This window comes from Cheilinus undulatus, linkage group 22 (assembly GCF_018320785.1).
Source record: "Cheilinus undulatus linkage group 22, ASM1832078v1, whole genome shotgun sequence".
In the NCBI taxonomy this organism is placed as follows: domain Eukaryota; kingdom Metazoa; phylum Chordata; class Actinopteri; order Labriformes; family Labridae; genus Cheilinus; species Cheilinus undulatus.
In genome coordinates this window covers 378,608-397,977 of record NC_054886.1, presented here as the reverse complement: position 1 = coordinate 397,977, position 19,370 = coordinate 378,608, and the positions used below count along the sequence as shown (strand labels likewise).

Below are 19,370 nucleotides of genomic sequence, written 5' to 3'. Positions count from 1 at the left end.
AGCCTTTTAGCCATTTAGTAACACAGTAGTTAAACACTTACCAAACAGATACGTCCTGCTCTATCCTTCGCTGCTGCTGGTCCCCCACCCCTTGTGCTCATCACACAAGTTAAGTTTTGAATTTCTGAAATCTTGTTTAGCAGGAAGAGGGAAGGTTGGGATGTGAAAACGACGATCAACTATGATAAGTTTCATACTAAACCAGTGTGTTCGTCGTACTAAAGTAGTGTCAGTGGAGAATGTGAATGATGATAATGTTAATGACAGCGTGAAAAACTGAGACAAGTTCACACTTGACAGCATCAGTCAGGTAAAGAAAGAGAGGAAGGAGGTCAAGGGATCAATAGGGGGCTGTTTGAGCAAAGTGAACAGGTAAGCTCACTTTTTTTTTCTTTTTTTGCTCTGCTGCTGTGAAGTCGATATTATCATTCATAAGATTGATACATTTGATGATTATTTAAATTTATTTGCAGTTCAATGAATGCAAGGTTGTATACGAGTTTGGGCTGGGCGATATCTCGAGATTTTAATTTATACCGATATATTTCTATACGCGATATGACACGGTACAATATCGTTATATCGATATAATTAGTTTTACATTAAAATGGCAAGTCGCCATTTCGCCTACTTCTCTTGACTCCGTGTTGTTCTTTGTCCTTCCCCGCCTCCCTCCCCCTCCGAAATTTCACGAAACTCAATGACCCACCTCTCCCCCTCTCACCACAACAACACAGAGACAACATAGACCACGAACAAAACAAGTGTAGGCGAAGAGTTAGTCGATATATCGGTATCATTAAGAATACAAATAAATAATCACTGGCTGATAATAGCACTTATAGATAAAAATACACAGTACACAGTCGTCTATTGCAGTTCTAAATCCATTAATCCATCAAAATGAAAATTATGATTAAAATGCAGAAAAGAATAAAATAACTAAGTGGAAAGTTATCAGTGTGATAAAACATATTAGTGGATGGCCACATCCCTTTGCTCAATCAGTGATGCTGATGGACAAAGACTTAGCCTTACTGACTGCGTCACCTTCACTGGAAGGTTCAAACGTGTTTTGCAGCTCGTCAAAGTTTTTTGGAGGGAGGGTCCAGCAAAAATGGGTCTTTCACCCAAAATGTTGGGAAATCTTCAAATGAAGCCCTTTCCTGGTCCTGCCTTTGTTGTTCTGCCGCATCCATCTGCCTCTTATGTTGCATATAGCTTTCAAACACACTGTGAGAACGGTCAGTCTTTTTCTTTTCCTGCTTTGGGCCCCAGGAACAGCCCACCTGAGGTTGTTCTTGTCTTGGCCTTGGTCAAGCCTGGTGCTCCCTGCGCTGGCTGTGTTTTCACCCTCCTCCAAATGCTCCATTGAGCTTCGATCCCCTGGTAATCAAAAAGCATGGTACTGTAAACATGCCATTGCTGTGACAAAACTTGTAACCTTATTTATAAAACTTGTAAAAGTTATATCCTTGTTTCTAGGCAACCACAGACAAGACTGATGATGGGATAGCATATTTTTGGATTTCACAAATATTCAAATGTTCCTCACACGTACAAACACAGAACAGAAACACACAACACACGCAGCATAACAGATATATCAGATGGATCCATTGGTGTTGAAGTCCCAGGGCTCTCTTCCACAAAAGACTCGACAACATGTTTCGGGCTGCTTGTAGGTCTTGTGCGGAGTATAATGTCCAGGTCATCACACCAGGGAAACTTCTCCTTCTCTTCCCCCGAGCATCCACTTTTCCAAAGTGAGTTGCAGACTTTAAGTTATTGCTGTCGGAGTCTTTTCCCCTTAATGTGGCACTCTCTGCTGTGCAACTGAATCCTAGCGCCACCATCTTCTTGCTAAATAATCTAAAAACTTTGTTTCGCCATTTCTCCAAGTTTATGACCTGACATGTCAGATGGATGTGTTTCACACATCATCCCAAAATTAATAGGCCTACATACATTTGTTAATGACCACAGTTCTATGTACCCATTATTACGATTGAGTTACTTTTCAAGAAAAAAATTCAAGTAAATGTCAGGTTGAAAAAGTTAAGAATTTATGAATAAAATATGTAGACATTTTTTTGCTTTAAATGGCATAAAAATTTTAGACTTTTTACAATTATAAAGTCAAAAATCTATCCAAATGATTAACTTTACACTGTTGTAGATAACGTTTCAAAATCTTGAGATTTTTTAATTTCTGATCACAAAATTTAAGACTTTTAAACTTAGAAAATTTGAGTTTTTTCTTTAGATTTCTGACTTTTTAAACTCTGAAATTCAGATTTTTTTCCTTGTAAATGTACAACTTTATTATCTAAAACATTCCCTCACCCCCAAATTTCAGCTTTTCTTCTGAAAAATTAACACATTCTGTTTATTTATTTATTTATTTACCTTTAGGTCTGCTTTAATACACCATCATACTTCATGTTTCTAATCATGAGTTAAATTAATGTACATCTAATTTTGACAAAGGCAGAGCAGACAGGGTCCCATCCAAAGTTATTATAGTTCAATAAAACGAACTAAACCCTAACCCTACACTTAAACTAACATTCAAAAATCATTTTAGTTAACTCAATCTTAATCAAAACTAAGCTTAACAAAAAACTAACTAAAATAAAATAAAAATAGAAACAAAATATCCTTAGTTTTAGTCTTTGACACAACCATACTGACTGGCACCTTCACCAGAGTCTGGGGAGGGTAAAATAGCCTGAACTGATTGGTTAAGACTTCATACAGTGGCAGTTTTATGTCTGGAGTTGTAATCAAACATCATCTTTAAACAAAAAAAAAAAAAAAAGATGAGTAAAGAGTAGCCTGTTTGAATATGTTTTTAAAAAAGGTATGATGTTCTCTCAGCCCCGACATCCATCTGAAAAAATCTAACAGTAAAACTAATAAAAACTAAACTGAAACGAAGCATTTTTGCAAAATGAAAACTAAACTAAACTAACAAATCAGCCGTAAAAATTAATTCAAACTAAACTGAAATTGAAAAATGAAAGTGAAAACCAAATAAAAATAAAAACTATAGAAAAATCCAAAACTATTATAACCTTTGTCCCATCCTTGGCGCCCCCTAGGGGCATTTACAAACATGCAAAGTGGTCTCAGCCTGCCCCCCTTTCTCTCCTCTGCAGTAAACAGGTGCAAGTGTGACTCCAACATCCCAGCTCCATGAATAAACTCTTACTGACCACTTTATGTTTACAAATCAAGATTACATTTATTAAAGGTGGTCACTGCTTCACTGCATGACCATGTGTCACAGAAGCTCATTTTATTCTGGGTTTTGTTTATTTTTACTCATTATAGCAGTCTAAATCAAAGCTAAAGTTACTCTGTCGTATAAAAATATGCATGTACATGCTATGTGTGTAAAGCTACAGCTGTAAGATTTTAATTGTCCACATGCTTTGAAATGAAAATCACGGTTCAAATGAGCCTAACAAGCACTGACCTATAAGGACCCACGGTGACACAGGTGTCACACGACCTTTGAATGACCTTGCACTGTGTTTTTCTTGCTTTATCTCATCAAGTCCCTTAGTGAGACACACTGGATGCTTAATTCACTGAATAAAAATTGTTTTAAATTTTAATATTCAGCCAAAGATAAACTGACACAGAAGTCTCAACATGGTTATTTACCGTTATGTGTTATATGTAACATTTAAAATCTTTCGCATCAGGAAAAGGTGTTTAAAAAAATGTTAGAAATATGCTTTATGTGGTATTCTTAGTCCTTTTTAACCCCTCTTTAATGGCACTTTGAGGAGAAATGGTTGCAGGCTCAAACGCTGAAGAAGAAATATAAATCATAATTCTGAAAAGGTGCAGAAAAAATGGAAATTGGTTCCATGAAATAGATTAGAACACAGAGAAATAAATATTTGGTGCTTAGAATAATCTAAACCTATGCTTCTAAACCTCAGACCCCTTACTGATGGTGACAGCTATGGCATGTCAAATATTTCAATATTTCATACATTATCCAGCAAGATGCTGAACAAGAAAAACAAAAAGAAATCTAATAGACTTGACTTTTTAACACAATATTGTTGCACTTAAAGAATATACAGGGAATACGTTTGGTGTTTCTGGTCATTGACTCCACATCTGTCTTAAAAAAGCAAGATGATCTGGTCATCAAAAAATTGTGGTATATTTTTTCCACCTTGCCCACCCTCAAATTAAATAAATATGTAGCTTTAGATCACTGATTGTTTTTACAGCAGGGGCTGGATTCAGGATTCAGGTCTAACCTGAGAGCCTAACAGGGTCAACATTTATCCATAACTGTCAACCTCATTTTCACCAGTAATAAAATATAAAAAAAACAACACTGATGATAAATCATTTGGAAATTAAAAAAAGTAAAAATGATAGGTTTAAAGGCCCAAATCTGAGATAAAAATTCCAACTTATTAGTTTAAAAGATCAAAAGTGGATATGAAAAATAGAAGAAAAATGTTTTTAAAGAGCAAATATATGAGGAGAAAGATGTAATCATATGTTTGAAAGATTAAAATATGAGATCAATTTTGAAATCATGAGTTTAAGAGTGAAAATATGACTTAAGATTTTAAATTGTGAGTCTGATTGTTCAAAATACAGGATTAAAAAGCCAAAAATTAGGAGTTGAGAATGTCAAAATATGAGCTAGAATTCAAAATGATGACTTAAAAAGTTAAAAATATGACTTACATTCAAAGTTTGGAGTGTAAAAGGCCAAAATATGATAAAAAAAGAAAACATTTATTTAAAATGTCAAAATATAAGAAAATTAAATGAAATTGTGTTTTTTAAGTCAAAATATGGGATTAAAAAGCCAAAGTAAGGAGTTTAAAAGGTCAAAATATGACTTAAAATTCAAAATTGGGACTCTAAAAGATAAAAATGTGACATAAAGTCCAAAGTAGGAGTTGAAAAGGTCAAACCATGAAATAAAAAGTTAAAATCATAAGTTTAAACTGTAATCTTGATATGCAAATTTGCAAATATGAAGTAAAACACAAATTAATTTCCTTCCCCACATTCTTGACTTTTTATGAAATCTTTTTTACTCTTAACTTTTTCTGATTTTTATGGTTTAACAAGGATATTTAAAAAAATCAGGTTGAAGTTTACATTTTTATACTGGAGGAAATCTGCAGACCTCATACTGGGGGGCCAGTTATTATACAAATGTGATATGATCTTGTGGGCCGGATATAATTGTTCCACCGGCCAGATTTGGCCCCTGGGCCTTGGGTTTGACACCCGTGCTCTAATAGAAATGTGCCTTAGTTTCTGATTGAACAACCGAGGCCAAAGGCCTTCCCTTTAATTCACCTTAACCTCCTCTTCTTTTTAAGGACCTACCTGGCACCCAGCAGGAGCCTTGGATAGCTGGGCCTTAGTTTAAGAACATGCTGTGATGTAGAGGGCTGACCGGGGTGGACTGTGACACACACCCTCCTCTCCCCCCTGGGATGTAATTGGAGCAGACAGCAGTTGGCCGGCCGGCCTGACTGACAGACAACAACAGTCCAAAGTGAACAGACCAAAACTTAGAGTCAGAAGTTCCAGTGAGCTGCAGTGGGAAAGAAAAAGAAGAATAACCTGACTGGATTAATCACAGAGAAGCTGGTTTGAAGAGGAGAGACTGGTTTTGGATTCATGGGGGTCGCCATGAAAAGCCTGGATCTGCTACTGCTGGCATGTTGCCTATGTAGCCTGAGCACCCTGGGAGGTAAGGCACAAGCTAGCACAATATTCCCATGTAGTAGAGCTGTGGCAATCATACTGGCCACTATTATGGGAACATTAAATGTGCTGTGTAATTTAAAATGGTGGAGTGAAATTACCCATAAAGCTTGGGATTACAAGTGTGGCTAATGTAAAGGAATTTTCAGACAAATCATATGCTACTCACTGCTTTTACAATGCTAATATTGCTTAAGCATTTATGTGTGAAACATCCCTGCAGCATCATTAATAAAACTGCATTAGCTGTGACAGAAAACTGTTCTAATATTGTTGACAAAGCAGTCTGGAACACATTCAGAGTCTTGTAAGAAACAGTTGAGAATATTAGAATCACAGCCATGGCATCCATCCTGAGTCTTTTCAGCTACATGCTAATGTTATCACTATCTCTCTGTGACTTACTAACATGCTAGTGTTTGCTAGCCAATCAACTATGATTTTGTGAACTACCATGAAGGCTTCTACCAGTGTTTTACTCCTGGCACTGTTTGAGACTGGACTGAAACACAGCAGGGCTTTGAACGTAAGGCTAACAACAGAAGAGTCACATACTCACTGCATGTGACGTGCTATGTAGCTAATGTTAACCTTTGGGAGTCCATTAGAGATGTTTATTTCATTGTTTTGATGTTTTTTATTAGTTGTATTTTTAAAACATAATGCGGACATTTTATTTAGAAATAAATAAAGAACTTTGAATTTTGGTACAGGACACATGGACATGGGGTGATGTGAGTTCACATTTATTTACTTGAAGCGTTTAACATACTAAGTTAATTTCATGGCAGTCCACAAGTAGCCCTCTAAAGCAAACGGTTGACAGCACTCAGACTTCTAGTATTTACTACAGCAGTGTTGATTTTGTCTAAACTAAACTATGACTAAAACTATTCGTTGACAGCCTTTTTTCTATGACAAAAACTAGAATAAGACTAAGAAAAATAGATCTGTGATAAAACTGACTAAAATGTAATGTAGTTTTAGTCAGAAATTTAAAATCTGTGGTATTTCTCAACTGTGGGTAAATCTGTCAAAAAATAATGCATCAGTATCTCTTCTGCCTCTCAGCTGTAGAAAGCAGGGACCCCAGGTTTGGCAGGGTGCAGAGAACACACTACCACGATTTTGTACCAGATTTAGGCAATAAGTGACTGGATGAAAAGTAAAGACTAAAATGTGAGGACTTTGATGGACTAAAACTAGACTAAAATGTTTTGAGTTTTCGTCAACTTTAACTAGACTGACAGTAAAAAGGACAGAAATGGCTAAAATGTGACTAAGGCAGCTTTCACACTGGGGGCCCAGTCCTGGATCCGGGTGCACTTGAGCCTGAAGGCCAGTTCGTTTTGGTTAGTGTGAATGCAAATGAACCACACCCGGGCCCGGGCCAACTTGGGGAGGTGGTCTCAGGCATGATTCAAGTGGACTCTGGCACGGTTCGGATGAGATGTGAATGCAACCGCACCCTCATATCAGCTTTATGACTCCATCGTAAAAACTAACCTTCTTTCCACAGCACGGCAGTTTGTTCACATTTTCCCTCAATAAAGCACAGAAATCATCAGAATCCAGTCAATAAATAGTCGGTTGTGACTCACCTTACAGATGGACACAAGTTGGAGTCAGTGAGAGGAGATGCAAAGACAATAAAGTCTCCTGTCACCTCAAAAACCGCTGCATCTGCACAGCGTGAGCCCATTTAATCCTCTGAGCTGTAGTAGACGTGCAGATATGAAGAGTGATGTTGCTGGCATCTTAAAAGTGATTTTAAATCATCCACGGCTGCAGGATGGACTTTTTGCCAAAACAAAAACAATCTTCGCGCAGGTCATGACCCCAGTGGTTGCCATGGTAGCTTCTTCTTCTCTCTCCTCCTTGTTGGGGTTGTAATCTATCTACGTGCATACTGCCACCTGCTGTTTCAGACTGAGTACAGACACAAGTGGGCCAGGGCACAGGTCGATGTTGCTAGTGTGAAAGGAAGCCAGCGGGGGGGAGGGGGAGGAATCCAGTAGTTTTGGATTTTTCATTAGTTTCTACTTTTTTTTGTTTTCACTTTCTGTGTTTAATTTCAGTTTAGTTTTTATTAGTTTTGAATGCTGGTTTGTTAGTTTAGTTTAGTTTTTATTTTGCAAAAAATACTTCATTTTAGTTTAGTTTTTATTAGTTTTAGTGTTAGTTTTAGTTTTTTTACGGCTAGATGTCAGGGCTGAGTGAGCGTAATACATATTTAAAGACATATTGAAACAGGCTACTCTTCACTTAGCATTTATTTTTTTAAAGATGGTGTTTGAATACAACTCCAGACATAAAACTACCACTATGTGAAGTCTTAACTAATCAGATCAAGCAATTTTACACTCCCTAGACTTGGGTATAGGTGCCAGTCAGTATGGTTGTGCCAAAGACTAAAACTAAGGATATTTTTTCTCCATTTTTTTTTTTTTTTAGTTACTTGTGTAAGCACACTATACAGTTTTAGTTAGTTTTCATTTTTGTGTTAAAGCTTTGTTTTTATTTAGTTTCAGTTAACTAAAATGATTTTTGAATTTTAGTTTTTGTTATTTAGTTAGTTTTGGTTAACTATAATAACCTTGGAGGAATCGCACCGCGGCATGGTTCAAAACAACTGGGCCTAATGTGAAAGCACCCTAAAACTAAAATGCATTTAAGGACTAAAACTAAATCTTAAATTAAAAAATGGCTGCCGAAATTAACACTGTACTACAGTCTATCGTGCATCTACAAGCATTTGTGTAAAATCATCAGTGTGACCCTAAGAGACATGATTTTTTTTTTCCAGCGTAGAAACAAGCAAAAAGCATTTTCCTGCATCAAAACATGCTAACCTCGCTAACCCTGCTATGTGTATAAAAAAACATAACTGCAAATTTTCCTGCCTGCCAAAAGCTAGCATTGCTAACCTGAGTAAAACAAGTTTTTTTGCAAGCTAGCTTCCAGGGATGGGTCTTCACAATAACTTACAGGGCTGCAGTCAAAGAAATTACACCCATGCCCCTCAGGTCAAAAATATCAACAACAACTTCACTTTGTCTCTAGATCAGTTGAATCAGTGACATGTTCCTTATTGCACCCCTAAAGTCTGAATGATCGTAGATATTAGCACAAGCTTTATGAAGCACTATTGATTATTTTTAACCTCATTTTGTTGCACCAGAATAGCTTGTATTAATTCATACTGATAACTGTAAACAGGACCACTTGTCCCAGCCTGTGCTGTATAGTTTACAGCCACATCAGACAGCATGCAAAGTTTATTTACCAAGGTGAAGGGAAAGAGTCTGAAGGTCAGGGCTTAATGACCAGGAGACATCTTCTCTCGTCAGTGCTCTCTATCTGTCTGTAACAGACTGACGCTGTGTGTATGTGTTATTAATGAGATGATAAAGGGACTTAATACAAATAATTAGCCGACCCGTGAATTGAATAGGCCACAGGAGTTGATGCTGTGACAGGGGGCATAAGGGCACTTGCAGCGCCACTTTGAGACAAACAGAGCCTTGTCTTGAGTTGAAATGTGTCACTTCTAAGTTATTCTTTCAGTCTTGCAATACAAAGGCTGACATAGTTGAAGCAGGTACAAACAAAAAAAGTTTAAGGTAAGACAGGAAAATAAGGTTCTGCATTTTGTTGGATAGACTTAAAAATACAGAAAGACCATGAGAAACCATAAACAATCATCATCAGTTGAGTGGTGGTTTCTTTAGAGAGATCAGTGCCTTTCTTGTCTCCAGCTGTAGATTTAATCTCAGACCACCGGTTCCTGCAGAAGAAACAGCACACAGAGAAAGATATGGCTCGTATTAAACTTTACTCCCGTCATTGTCAGCTTTAAAATTGTGTTTATCACTTCTCAGGGAGTGACTCGCTTGTACTTGGAGAAGTTATCATGTCATAAAGAACTGTGCCTTTTCAAAATTCTTTATGGGTGCTTTATCAAAGTGAAGACAGAGGAGCAAAGCTTACAAATGCCTTTTTATTTGTATTTTACAGCTGTAAGTATGAGCATCCTTTACATTCTCAATACTTACCATTAACCCGGTCTTACCTCCTTAGATCTCTCTGCACTTTATTCTGACTTATTTACCAGCTAGTCTGAGGGTAAAGATGCTCCAGCTATTTACAGAAACCTCCCGGCCTGGCCCATCAGCAGCCATGCTTCCCTGTGCCTGGCTAATGGGGGTGCCTTGCTTGGTGATCGCTGTCATTTATTCCTGTCAGGTCAGATCCTGCCAGGCCTACAGCTATGCCAAATGTGATGAATGCCGCGTCACTGGAGCTGCTGATTATAAATGCTTTTAACCTTCCAGTACTGTGGAGAAAAATCGGTGGAAGTAAAACTGAATATGCAGTGGAGCGTAATAGTTTAGGTGTCGGTAGACTCCTATCTTTATAGGCCTTTTATCACATCCACTGATGTAGCCTGCAGCTAGTTAAATGGCATTTAGGATCAAATGTGTGTTGCTTTTATATGCATGTTGATGCATTCTGTATTTTTTGAATCTGTAAAGATGAAGTGAAATTTACTACATTACTCATATATATCTTTTTTGCATAAATGTACTCAATTAACCTTATTAAATACTTTTCTGCAAAAAGGTTTCTGAAGTGAAGATTCTTGTCTTATTTGAAATAGCTTCATATGTAGCCTTTACATTTAAATTTTTTTGGTCTTTTTTTTAAAAACAGTGAGGAAATCTAGACATTTGATTCCTTCTATTATGTAACCAAACCAAAACCAATCTTGCTATCCCCTGCTGGGTGACACATCCTCCTGTTTTAAGTCATTCTGGGAAGCATCTGCTCACTGTGCACTATTGACTCAGCCACTGAGCTAGAGGGCTCATTGTTGCTCGGATCTAAATGCACAGCACACCTCGGCTGCCAGTCAGTAAGCCTCAGCCCCACGTGTCATCAGTATGATGGGTTTGCAAAGAGCACCCAGCAGAAACTTTACTTAAAAGTGTTTGGGTTTGAATAATGAGCAGTGAAGTAGGTAGAAAGTTAGAATTAAAGTCCCTGACACCAAGGCTTCTGTAGCTACTCATAATGAATGAGTGATGTAGATTCTGCCAAATTTGACTGAATAATTAAAAAGAACTGCCAGACCTGTTTGGATAGAAGTTTTTACTTAGCCCATCATAAAAGCCCTCTCTTTATGTATTACAGGTGCATCTGATGCCGAGAACACCCTGATGAAGACGCTCTTTTCAAAATACAACAGCAAGGTGCGGCCGGCAGAGAGCCCTGAAAAGAGGGTGGTGGTCCGTGTGGGTATGGTCCTCTCCTCTTTTGTTGGACTGGTGAGTCATGGGACCATATCACCTTTAAAAATTAACATACACAACTAGACAGTAAGCAAAATGCATAGCAATGGAAAGTCAATTGCCATTGAAATAGAATTAACTTTGCAGTTTTAACGTGACCTACATGGAGGCCTGCAGGGCAAATATGGCTAACATTGGCTTGCGTCGAGCTGTGGCAACCAACGTTTTCATTCTGCATCTCCTGAAAACAGAGCAAATTTACTTCACCTTACAACTGCAAGCAAACATAGAAATTAGTTAAAACTAGAGCATTGATTTTCATAATTGTGATAAATCTCACATTTTGAAGGTTCAGTATTTTGCATTTAAAAAAGACTTGTTTTGAATTTTTTTATGCTTTACTAATTGAATGATAATTTACTTCCTCTTTGCGTACAGACCTCTTTTTGTTTTGAAAGAAGAAAGTTTAGGTAACTCAACAATTTTAATGTTTACCACAGAAAAAGGGAAGTTGTCATGGACTGTAGAGAAAATAAGGGCACGGTAAGGAGTGAAATATTTGAAATTAGAAGGTGCAAATGACTTTTGACTCATCCACTGTCTGCAAGTTCTTCAAAGTAGAATGGGACATTAGGAGCAGTGGTGGATTATTTTATATCACTGTGGCTGCAGGATGTTACAGTGGCTTAACTTAAGTCTGCTTAAAGGGACAATAACACATGATTAACACTAGGGTTGCACGGTATATGATAGAGATTTGGACTCTACCGACCAATCGTAATAACGCTTGTTAATGACGTCATCGTATTGGCCTCAGAGTGAGTTAGCAGGCAAAAACACGTGTTTTCCTCTTAAAGTCTGACGGCTGTACCACAACTAAGTCAGTGTGCCGTCTCTATCAGTCTCCCTGGGGCTTTAACACAAGCTAAGTGCTGCTTTTGCTGGTCTCAGAGGCCAGCACTGCAGTTCTTCCTCTTACAACGGCATAAAAAAACATTTTAAAGTCTATTTTAACTTATGACTTTCTTTTCTAAGTCCACAGTGAGTCCAAGATCCAGGCTAGGATGTTAAATGAGGTCAGAAAAGCTGCTGTAAACTAGCCGTATTCTCCAGTACGGCAGCCGAAGCTAAGCTAACTCAATGCTAAACACAATACTTCTGTCAAGCTCTTCAAAATAAAAGCCCGCGCCTGTTATTTTTCTGAAACGCTTTTATTGTGAACCATACTAGGGCCTGAAGATCACAAGCATCCAAAGTTGACTTTTAACATTATCCCTTGCATTGATATTTCCCCAGATTCTCTGAATCTTGTGATGTTATTATGGACTATAAATGGTGGAATATTCAAAATCTTCACATTTTACGTTGAACATTTTTCTAAAATTGTTCCACAAGTTTGAGACACAGCTATCTCAGATTGGTGGACCTCTGTTCATCTTTACAGCTGAGAAACTGCTTCTCTAAAATGTGTCTTTCATACCCAGTCATGGGACTGACCTGTTGCAAAATTCTCCATCAGCTGTTTTTATAAGCACCACTTTTCTGTCTTTTATATGAAGAGCAAGGTTGTTGGCATCTTAAAAAGTGATTTTAAATCCATCCGTGTTAGCAAGATGGACTTTTCAGCCGAGTTAAAACATGAACGTTATATGCGTACTGCCACCTGTTGTACAGACTAAGTTCACATGCAAGTGGGCCCGAGCAGGATTTGATGATGCTATTTTGAAAGAAGGACCACGGGGGAAGGGGGAGGGGGAGGAATCGTGCAGCAGCATGGCTCAAATCAATCGACCTAATATGAAAGCACCCTAAGACTTGTATATATGTGTTTAATTACAAAAATATCGCAATAAATTGCCTTGCTCATAGTATCACAATATATCCCAATGTATCTACAGTGCTTAACAAATTTAATAGACCACCCTAACCCTAACTAAAGTAAGGTTTATGCCACAGCTGCCCTACACCAATATGTAGAAGCTCTTTAACCAAAACAATATTTTTAATGCTAAAATATAGCTATTATTGTTATCCATGAATTTTCAAATTTACTAATTTACAAAAAAAAACTGAAAAAATGGTAAAGCACAATAATATTTCCTGAATAATATGTCAAATTACAATTATTTACTTGCATTGGTTGAATGTTATGCTTGAATTATTTATGACTTCTCAGAGAAGCCCAGTGAGCTCAAATTTGGGTGAATTCAGTTTGAAATTCCTCATTCCAGTTCAAAATGGTAAAATGTGGAGAGCTCAGTGAAAATGAAAGAGTCCGCATTAAAGCACTTCATGATGCTGGATGGTCTTTGAGACAAATATGACAGGTGGTCTAATAGATTTGTTAAGCACTGTATATCGGCACCCCTGTATTGCTAAGGTACCGTATCGCCAGATTCTTGCCAATACACACCCCTAATATATTAGCATACAAGAGTCTGAAATGTCCTCTGATGCAGATCTGAGCTTTAAAACACAGGCACTAATGTTTAAACCAGAAAGCCTTAATCAGCAGAGATATATCTCATGTTACGTGCACCTGGGCGTGCTGAGCTTATTTTGTGGTGCACCCTCCTGATTTCTGCTAACATCACAGGCTCATTTGGTTTGAAGTTGAGGGGACCTTTGCAGGGATCATTTTGCCTCTGGTAAAAACCTTGTTTCAACTCTTAGGGGACATTATGAGCCTTGTTTTGTAAATTTTAGATCCTTGCCTGCAGTTTCTCCTGCATTACTTTTGAACAGTCAGTGATGTTGCTTAAAAAATGGAGAGGATGGACTGACAAAATACAAGGATATCAGGGTCTTCTTACAGATGAACCTCATTTTCAACATTTAGGGGAGAGGCCCAGCAGGTAATCATACAAAAATGTTTACTGTAAAATGTACTTTATGTTCTGAAAATTCAAAAAATGGTGGAATCTTTGACTCTATTTTGCCCAAGACAATGTGAGGTTAGTTGCAAACTTATTATTTGTTTATTATGCTCTACAAAAGTTGGTGTTTCGAGTTTTTAGGCTGACTTCACCCTTTGGAGGCTATGAAACAAATGCGTTGTACCATAAGTAGGTTAGTTTATGTGAGCCTTCAGAATGAGATTTTTTTTTTTTTGGTTTTATGTGACTGTCAGGACACTAAACCTTCTGGGACACAGGAAACTCCCATGATCCTCCTCTTTCATTGCTTGACATTTTACTGACATTTCTCTGGGTTTCATTGCTGTAACATCTGAAGCTCCTGTGCCTCCGGAGCACGCTCTGCCTCTGATAGATACATATTTAAAAATCCAGTCTGTTTTCTACAGACAGATGTCTCCATGAAAGCTTTAAGCACCCCCATGCTGAGGACCGGCATACTCCCACAAGTCCCACATGACAGGATGACAAAATTTAGCATGAAATGTGGCACAAAATGTGGCGCTGGTTTTTAATTCTATGTATCCAGGAGGAACCTGTGCCTGAAGTCTGTTTTGGGCTACTAAGCAAAAACAAAAAGTCATGCAACTTTTGTGAAGTGCTTCTGGGAAATGCTGTTTGTAAGTCCTTCTACTAACCAGGTTTATCTGCGTCCCCTTGACTTTCTCTCTGCAGCACATGCATGCACACACACACGCACACATGCTTATTGTCACATTTGCATACACAGCTACACTGAGCATGCTCCTTACGCCACCACTCAAGGTCAGCCTCTCTCTGGAGAGTGAGTCACACGGGGGCCGATAAGTTGTGGAGTGGAACGATCTTGAAAACTGACCCACTTGAATGCTCAGCCCCTCTTCTGCCGAGAACTACTGAGCTGCAGTGTTGTTATTACCATCCCCCAACATTAAGGGACCTCTATCTATGGATGCCCTGTTCACCTTTTCCTGCTGTTGATGATAATGTATGGATCCATGAGGGAGAGTGCTCTCTGCACTGCTGCATGGATGGTTTCACTGTTTGTTCAGTCTACTTAGAGTTGTAGTGTACTGGGCGTCCCTGAAGGTGGCAGCGTGACCAGATAAAGGACCACAAAAGTCATCCTTATTCAGTCAATGAGAAGCTTTGTTTTGTTTAACAAAGCGGTACAAAAACCACCCAAGGAGCAACGCAACAAGGCTGCAGAAAGGTTGGGTGCTACGGTATCCCAGGCTACCAGAATTAGCCCTGGTGTCCCTTTAATTGAGCTATCACTAATCCCTTCTCCTTCTAGGCGCTTCGCTTTAGGGCTGCTACAAACAATTATTTCTGTTTTATTTTTTCTACCATATAGAGAAAGTTCTAGAAATGAAAAGAAAACTACATTATTGCCCTGTTTACACGACGTTTTCAAGTGAAAACGCAAAAGTTTTGTAGTGTTTTGGCTGTCCGTTTACACGGCAACAGCGTCTTGGTGCCTGAAAACGGAACTTTTTGGAAACAGGCTCCAGAGTGGAAGTTTTTCAAAACACCCCCAGTGTTATATCCCCAGTGCCGACACCAGTGTACTGTTTGTGCCCCTATTGCTCTTTTGAGTTTAACTGTACTTCTCCAACAAAGCGTTGATTTACTTCACCATCACTTGGATCAGCGGAGGGTGAATGGGTCGAGTCAGAATCTGGTGCAGGCACGAAAATCACACCGCCATCTTCTGGCCTGGCATGTGTACTACATCGTTTTTGGTGTTTCCTGCAGTCTCGTGTGATCGGAGATCGTTTTGAAAACGTTGCCGTCTGAACGTGGGACTTTTTGGAAACAAAAAAGGAAAATGAAGCAAAATGTTGTACAAATGAGGCCTATAGTGGTTCTCAACTGGTGGGTAGGGACCCAAAAGTGGGTCACGGAGCAGTTTTCAGTGGGTGGTGACTAGGTGTGTGAAAAAAGAATGATGGCTAAAGGACTCACCATTTAAAGTGCTTATAATCACATGAACACACTGTCCATTGTAATGTGATCTATGATCATGAAAAGTTTAGTAATACTCTATTTTTATTTCTGGGGACAAATCAGAGATGGGAAGTTCTTAACTCACAGCAGGACACAGCTTCACTGTCATTGTTGAGTAAACGTTGAACTGTTTCATAGGTTTTAATGATAATCAAAATAACCAAAGACATCTGATTCAATCTGGTCTGCCCCTACAGCAAACATACAGTGGCTCTCTCTGCCAGCGTATCCACAGGTGACCAGGTATCATATTAGGATTATCTGCTGAACCAAATGTGCTTTCTTATATAAACAGGCAGATAAAGATGGGTTGCTGATCAGTCAGGCCCCCCTGACTCAGACGGTTACAGGAAGAATGAGTTAGTGATGACATGGGCATCTGTGAGTACATTTGTGACGGGGACAGAGACAGTCCTCCACCCCCCTCTCTCTTACCCTGCCTCAGCTGTCTCCCTCACATTCCTCCAAGTGTTTTAAATAGCAGAACAGGCTCAGAGAAGCTCCGCCTTCATATTCACACACACAAAGACACAAACATTACACTGCGCACACGTCCACAGACCCACGTACTGGATATGTAAACATCCAGACAAACATCCTGACCAAATCTTACATCATGAACTTTGTCCTGGAAGTATCTGGTGTGAGTCCAACTGTGTCCACTCAGTTTAATCAGCTGTTCAGCCCGCTGGCTTTAAATTACAATCGAGTAGGGGCTGTCCTTCAAACATGTAATGTAGCTGGAGCTCCTAATGTAGTTTGAATAATAACACTTGTAGTGACACGGCAACAAAGGGACCCAAAACAGCTATAAGGTGATTTATATGTTTTAGATCAGGGGTGTCAAACTCAAGGCCCGGGGGCCAAGTCTGGCCCGTGGTACAGTTACATCCAGCTCGCAGAATCATATCTTATTCTTATTAAAACTGGCCCTAAAATATAAGGTCTGCAGATTTCCTCCAGTATAAAAATGTTAACTTAACCTTGATGATGTCAAATATCCTTAAGTCATAAAAATGTGAAAAAATAAGGTAAAAAGAATAAGATAAAAAGAATTGTGGGAAAAGAAAAATATTTGTGTATTCTGTTCATTTTTTCAATTTTGCATTGCAACCATATGACTTCAATCTACTATTTGGACTTTTATACCATATTTTAACCTTTTATATTTGTTATTTTTACTTTTTATCTTGTACTTTGGCCATTTTTAATTGATTATTTTAACATTTTTTGGTCATATTTTGACATTTTCAATTTATCATTTTTACTTTTTATTGCATATTTTGAGCTTTTTAATTTAATATTTTGACTTTATCTAATAATTTTGACATTTTCAATCTAAAATTTTGACATTTTGTCTCATATTTTGACCTTTAAAATGTATAATTTTGACTTTTTCTCTTATTTAGAATTGGTCCATTTATTGTTTGCATGTTTTATCTCATATTTTGACCTTTTCAATTTATAATTTTAATTTTTTTATCCAATCATTTGACATTTTCAATTCATTATTTTTAACCTTTTTCTCAAATGTTGACCTATTAAGTGCGCCATTTTAAAATTTAAGTCATATTCACCTTATAAACATGATTGTGACTTTCTTTTTAATGTATTTGCCTTTTCAAAACTTCATTTTAACATCTGATTTTGTGTTTTGACCTGTTGAACAAATACGTTTGACTTTTTTGTCTTTTATGAGCCTTTTAACTTAAAACCCATAATGTATTACTGGTGAAAATGAGGTCAACTGTTTGGTTAATGTGGACCCTGTTAGGCCCTCAGGTTAGACCTTCAGCCAGAATCCGGCCCCTTCTGTGGTTGAGTTTGACACCCCTGCTTTAGATAGCTGACTTCTGATTTGGAGTCACTGAGACTCTGAAAGTTATCGGACATATAAGATTCATGTTGGCCAGGTAGGTAGGACAGAATGGCAGTCATGGCACCATCTTTAGATCACAGAGGGGATGTCTGAATATCATCAGCATAACAGCAGTAACTATGCTTATGGAACTGAACAATGTTATACATTTTTTCTCATATGGTATACACCACTGAATCAAATGTTCTCTACTCCCAAATCCTTTGGAAACTCTGTTATTTTACTTTTTATATTTAAATACAACATGGGCTTTCTCTTAAATAAGTATTCCCAATCCTTACAAAAGAGTTTCAACTGTTAAACTAAAAGTGCAGGTCAATTTCAGCCGTGATATTTGGTTAGGGTTTGCATTCAATATATGATTAAAAAGGCAAATAGAGAAAAACAGCTGCACTTACTGATGAAAACACTAATTTGTAAGCACACAAGTAACACTTTTCTGTTTTTCTTCCAGAATATGAAAAATGAAGAAATGAGCACAATTGTCGTCATGAATCTGGTAAGTACATCTTGGTGAACGCCTCCCTCACTAACCTCCGTATCAGTTTTTCCTTGACTCCACTGAGGCGACAGTTTGAGGTTTAGTAAGCAGCAGGGATAAACTCCTTGTGAGTGATCAGTCAGTGGCTTGTTGCTTCACTAAAGTTGCTCAAAGGGAAGCCCCAAACACAGTCTTCAATAATTAAACACCTTATTACATTTTCATATCATTTAAACCAAGTCAGCCATGACTCCAGCTCCTCTGAAAAGAAATGCATCAGACCTCCTGCTTCATGTGCAGCTCAGTGCTAAGACAAAAAGGAAAAAGGGGGGGGGGGCACTTGGAGTAGTCATAATAATACAGACTAGATGCAAAATGAAAAAATATGCAAATTGTGTTTTGTTATGCAAGGACAAATGCACGGGGGAATCGTCCCTGTGGAATTTAATTACAGCGTTGGGGAGGTGACAAATAAACAGATGAAATGACAAATTAGTTACATTTGTAAATGCAAAGTTTCCTCCTTCTGTCATTCTCCATTATCTTCCTCCCTGCCTTTCCTTGTGTGTTTGTTTTACTCTCCCTGAACCACAACTCTAACACGTCTATGTTTCCACAGGAATGGACGGACTATCGGTTGAGATGGAAACCCAAGGATTATGATGGGATTGAGGTGCTCAGAATCCCTTCTGGGAAGGTCTGGCGACCTGACATAGTCCTCATAAACAAGTAAGCATAAGGACTGCACCTGAGTTACTCTGAGACGTGCCTAGGTGGAAAACTTTGACATGAAATTACCCACTGTTTACCACTGGCAGTGTAATGGGGGCTGAGAATACTTGGATAAAACCAGAATCACTCAGGTTGGTCCTCATATGTGGACCCTGCACGCACATATGAGGACACTACATTCTGGCTTTCCTGCTAAACGGTAATAATTTCTACTTTTTTTAAGAACACTGTTTGGACTCTCCCTTCAAGTTAAAGTTAATTCACTAGAAATACTGGGAGAATTTGCTATCAGATTTTTAAGTATTTTCATGGAA

At 38.2% G+C, this 19,370-nt stretch overlaps 1 protein-coding gene across 2 annotated transcripts in view; it reads left to right on the top strand.

The window, feature by feature from the left end:
* The first annotated feature begins 5,526 nt into the window (after window positions 1-5,526).
* Window positions 5,527-19,370, top strand: part of chrnb1 (cholinergic receptor, nicotinic, beta 1 (muscle)) — a 46,538-nt gene continuing 32,694 nt past the window's right edge. For both annotated transcript variants that reach the window (XM_041778927.1, XM_041778928.1), the window contains exons 1-4: window positions 5,527-5,755; window positions 10,963-11,096; window positions 18,298-18,342; window positions 18,944-19,053. In XM_041778927.1, the coding sequence (XP_041634861.1) occupies window positions 5,683-5,755; window positions 10,963-11,096; window positions 18,298-18,342; window positions 18,944-19,053 (362 nt within the window). In that variant the 5' untranslated portion in view covers window positions 5,527-5,682. The remainder of the gene's footprint in view (window positions 5,756-10,962; window positions 11,097-18,297; window positions 18,343-18,943; window positions 19,054-19,370) is intronic.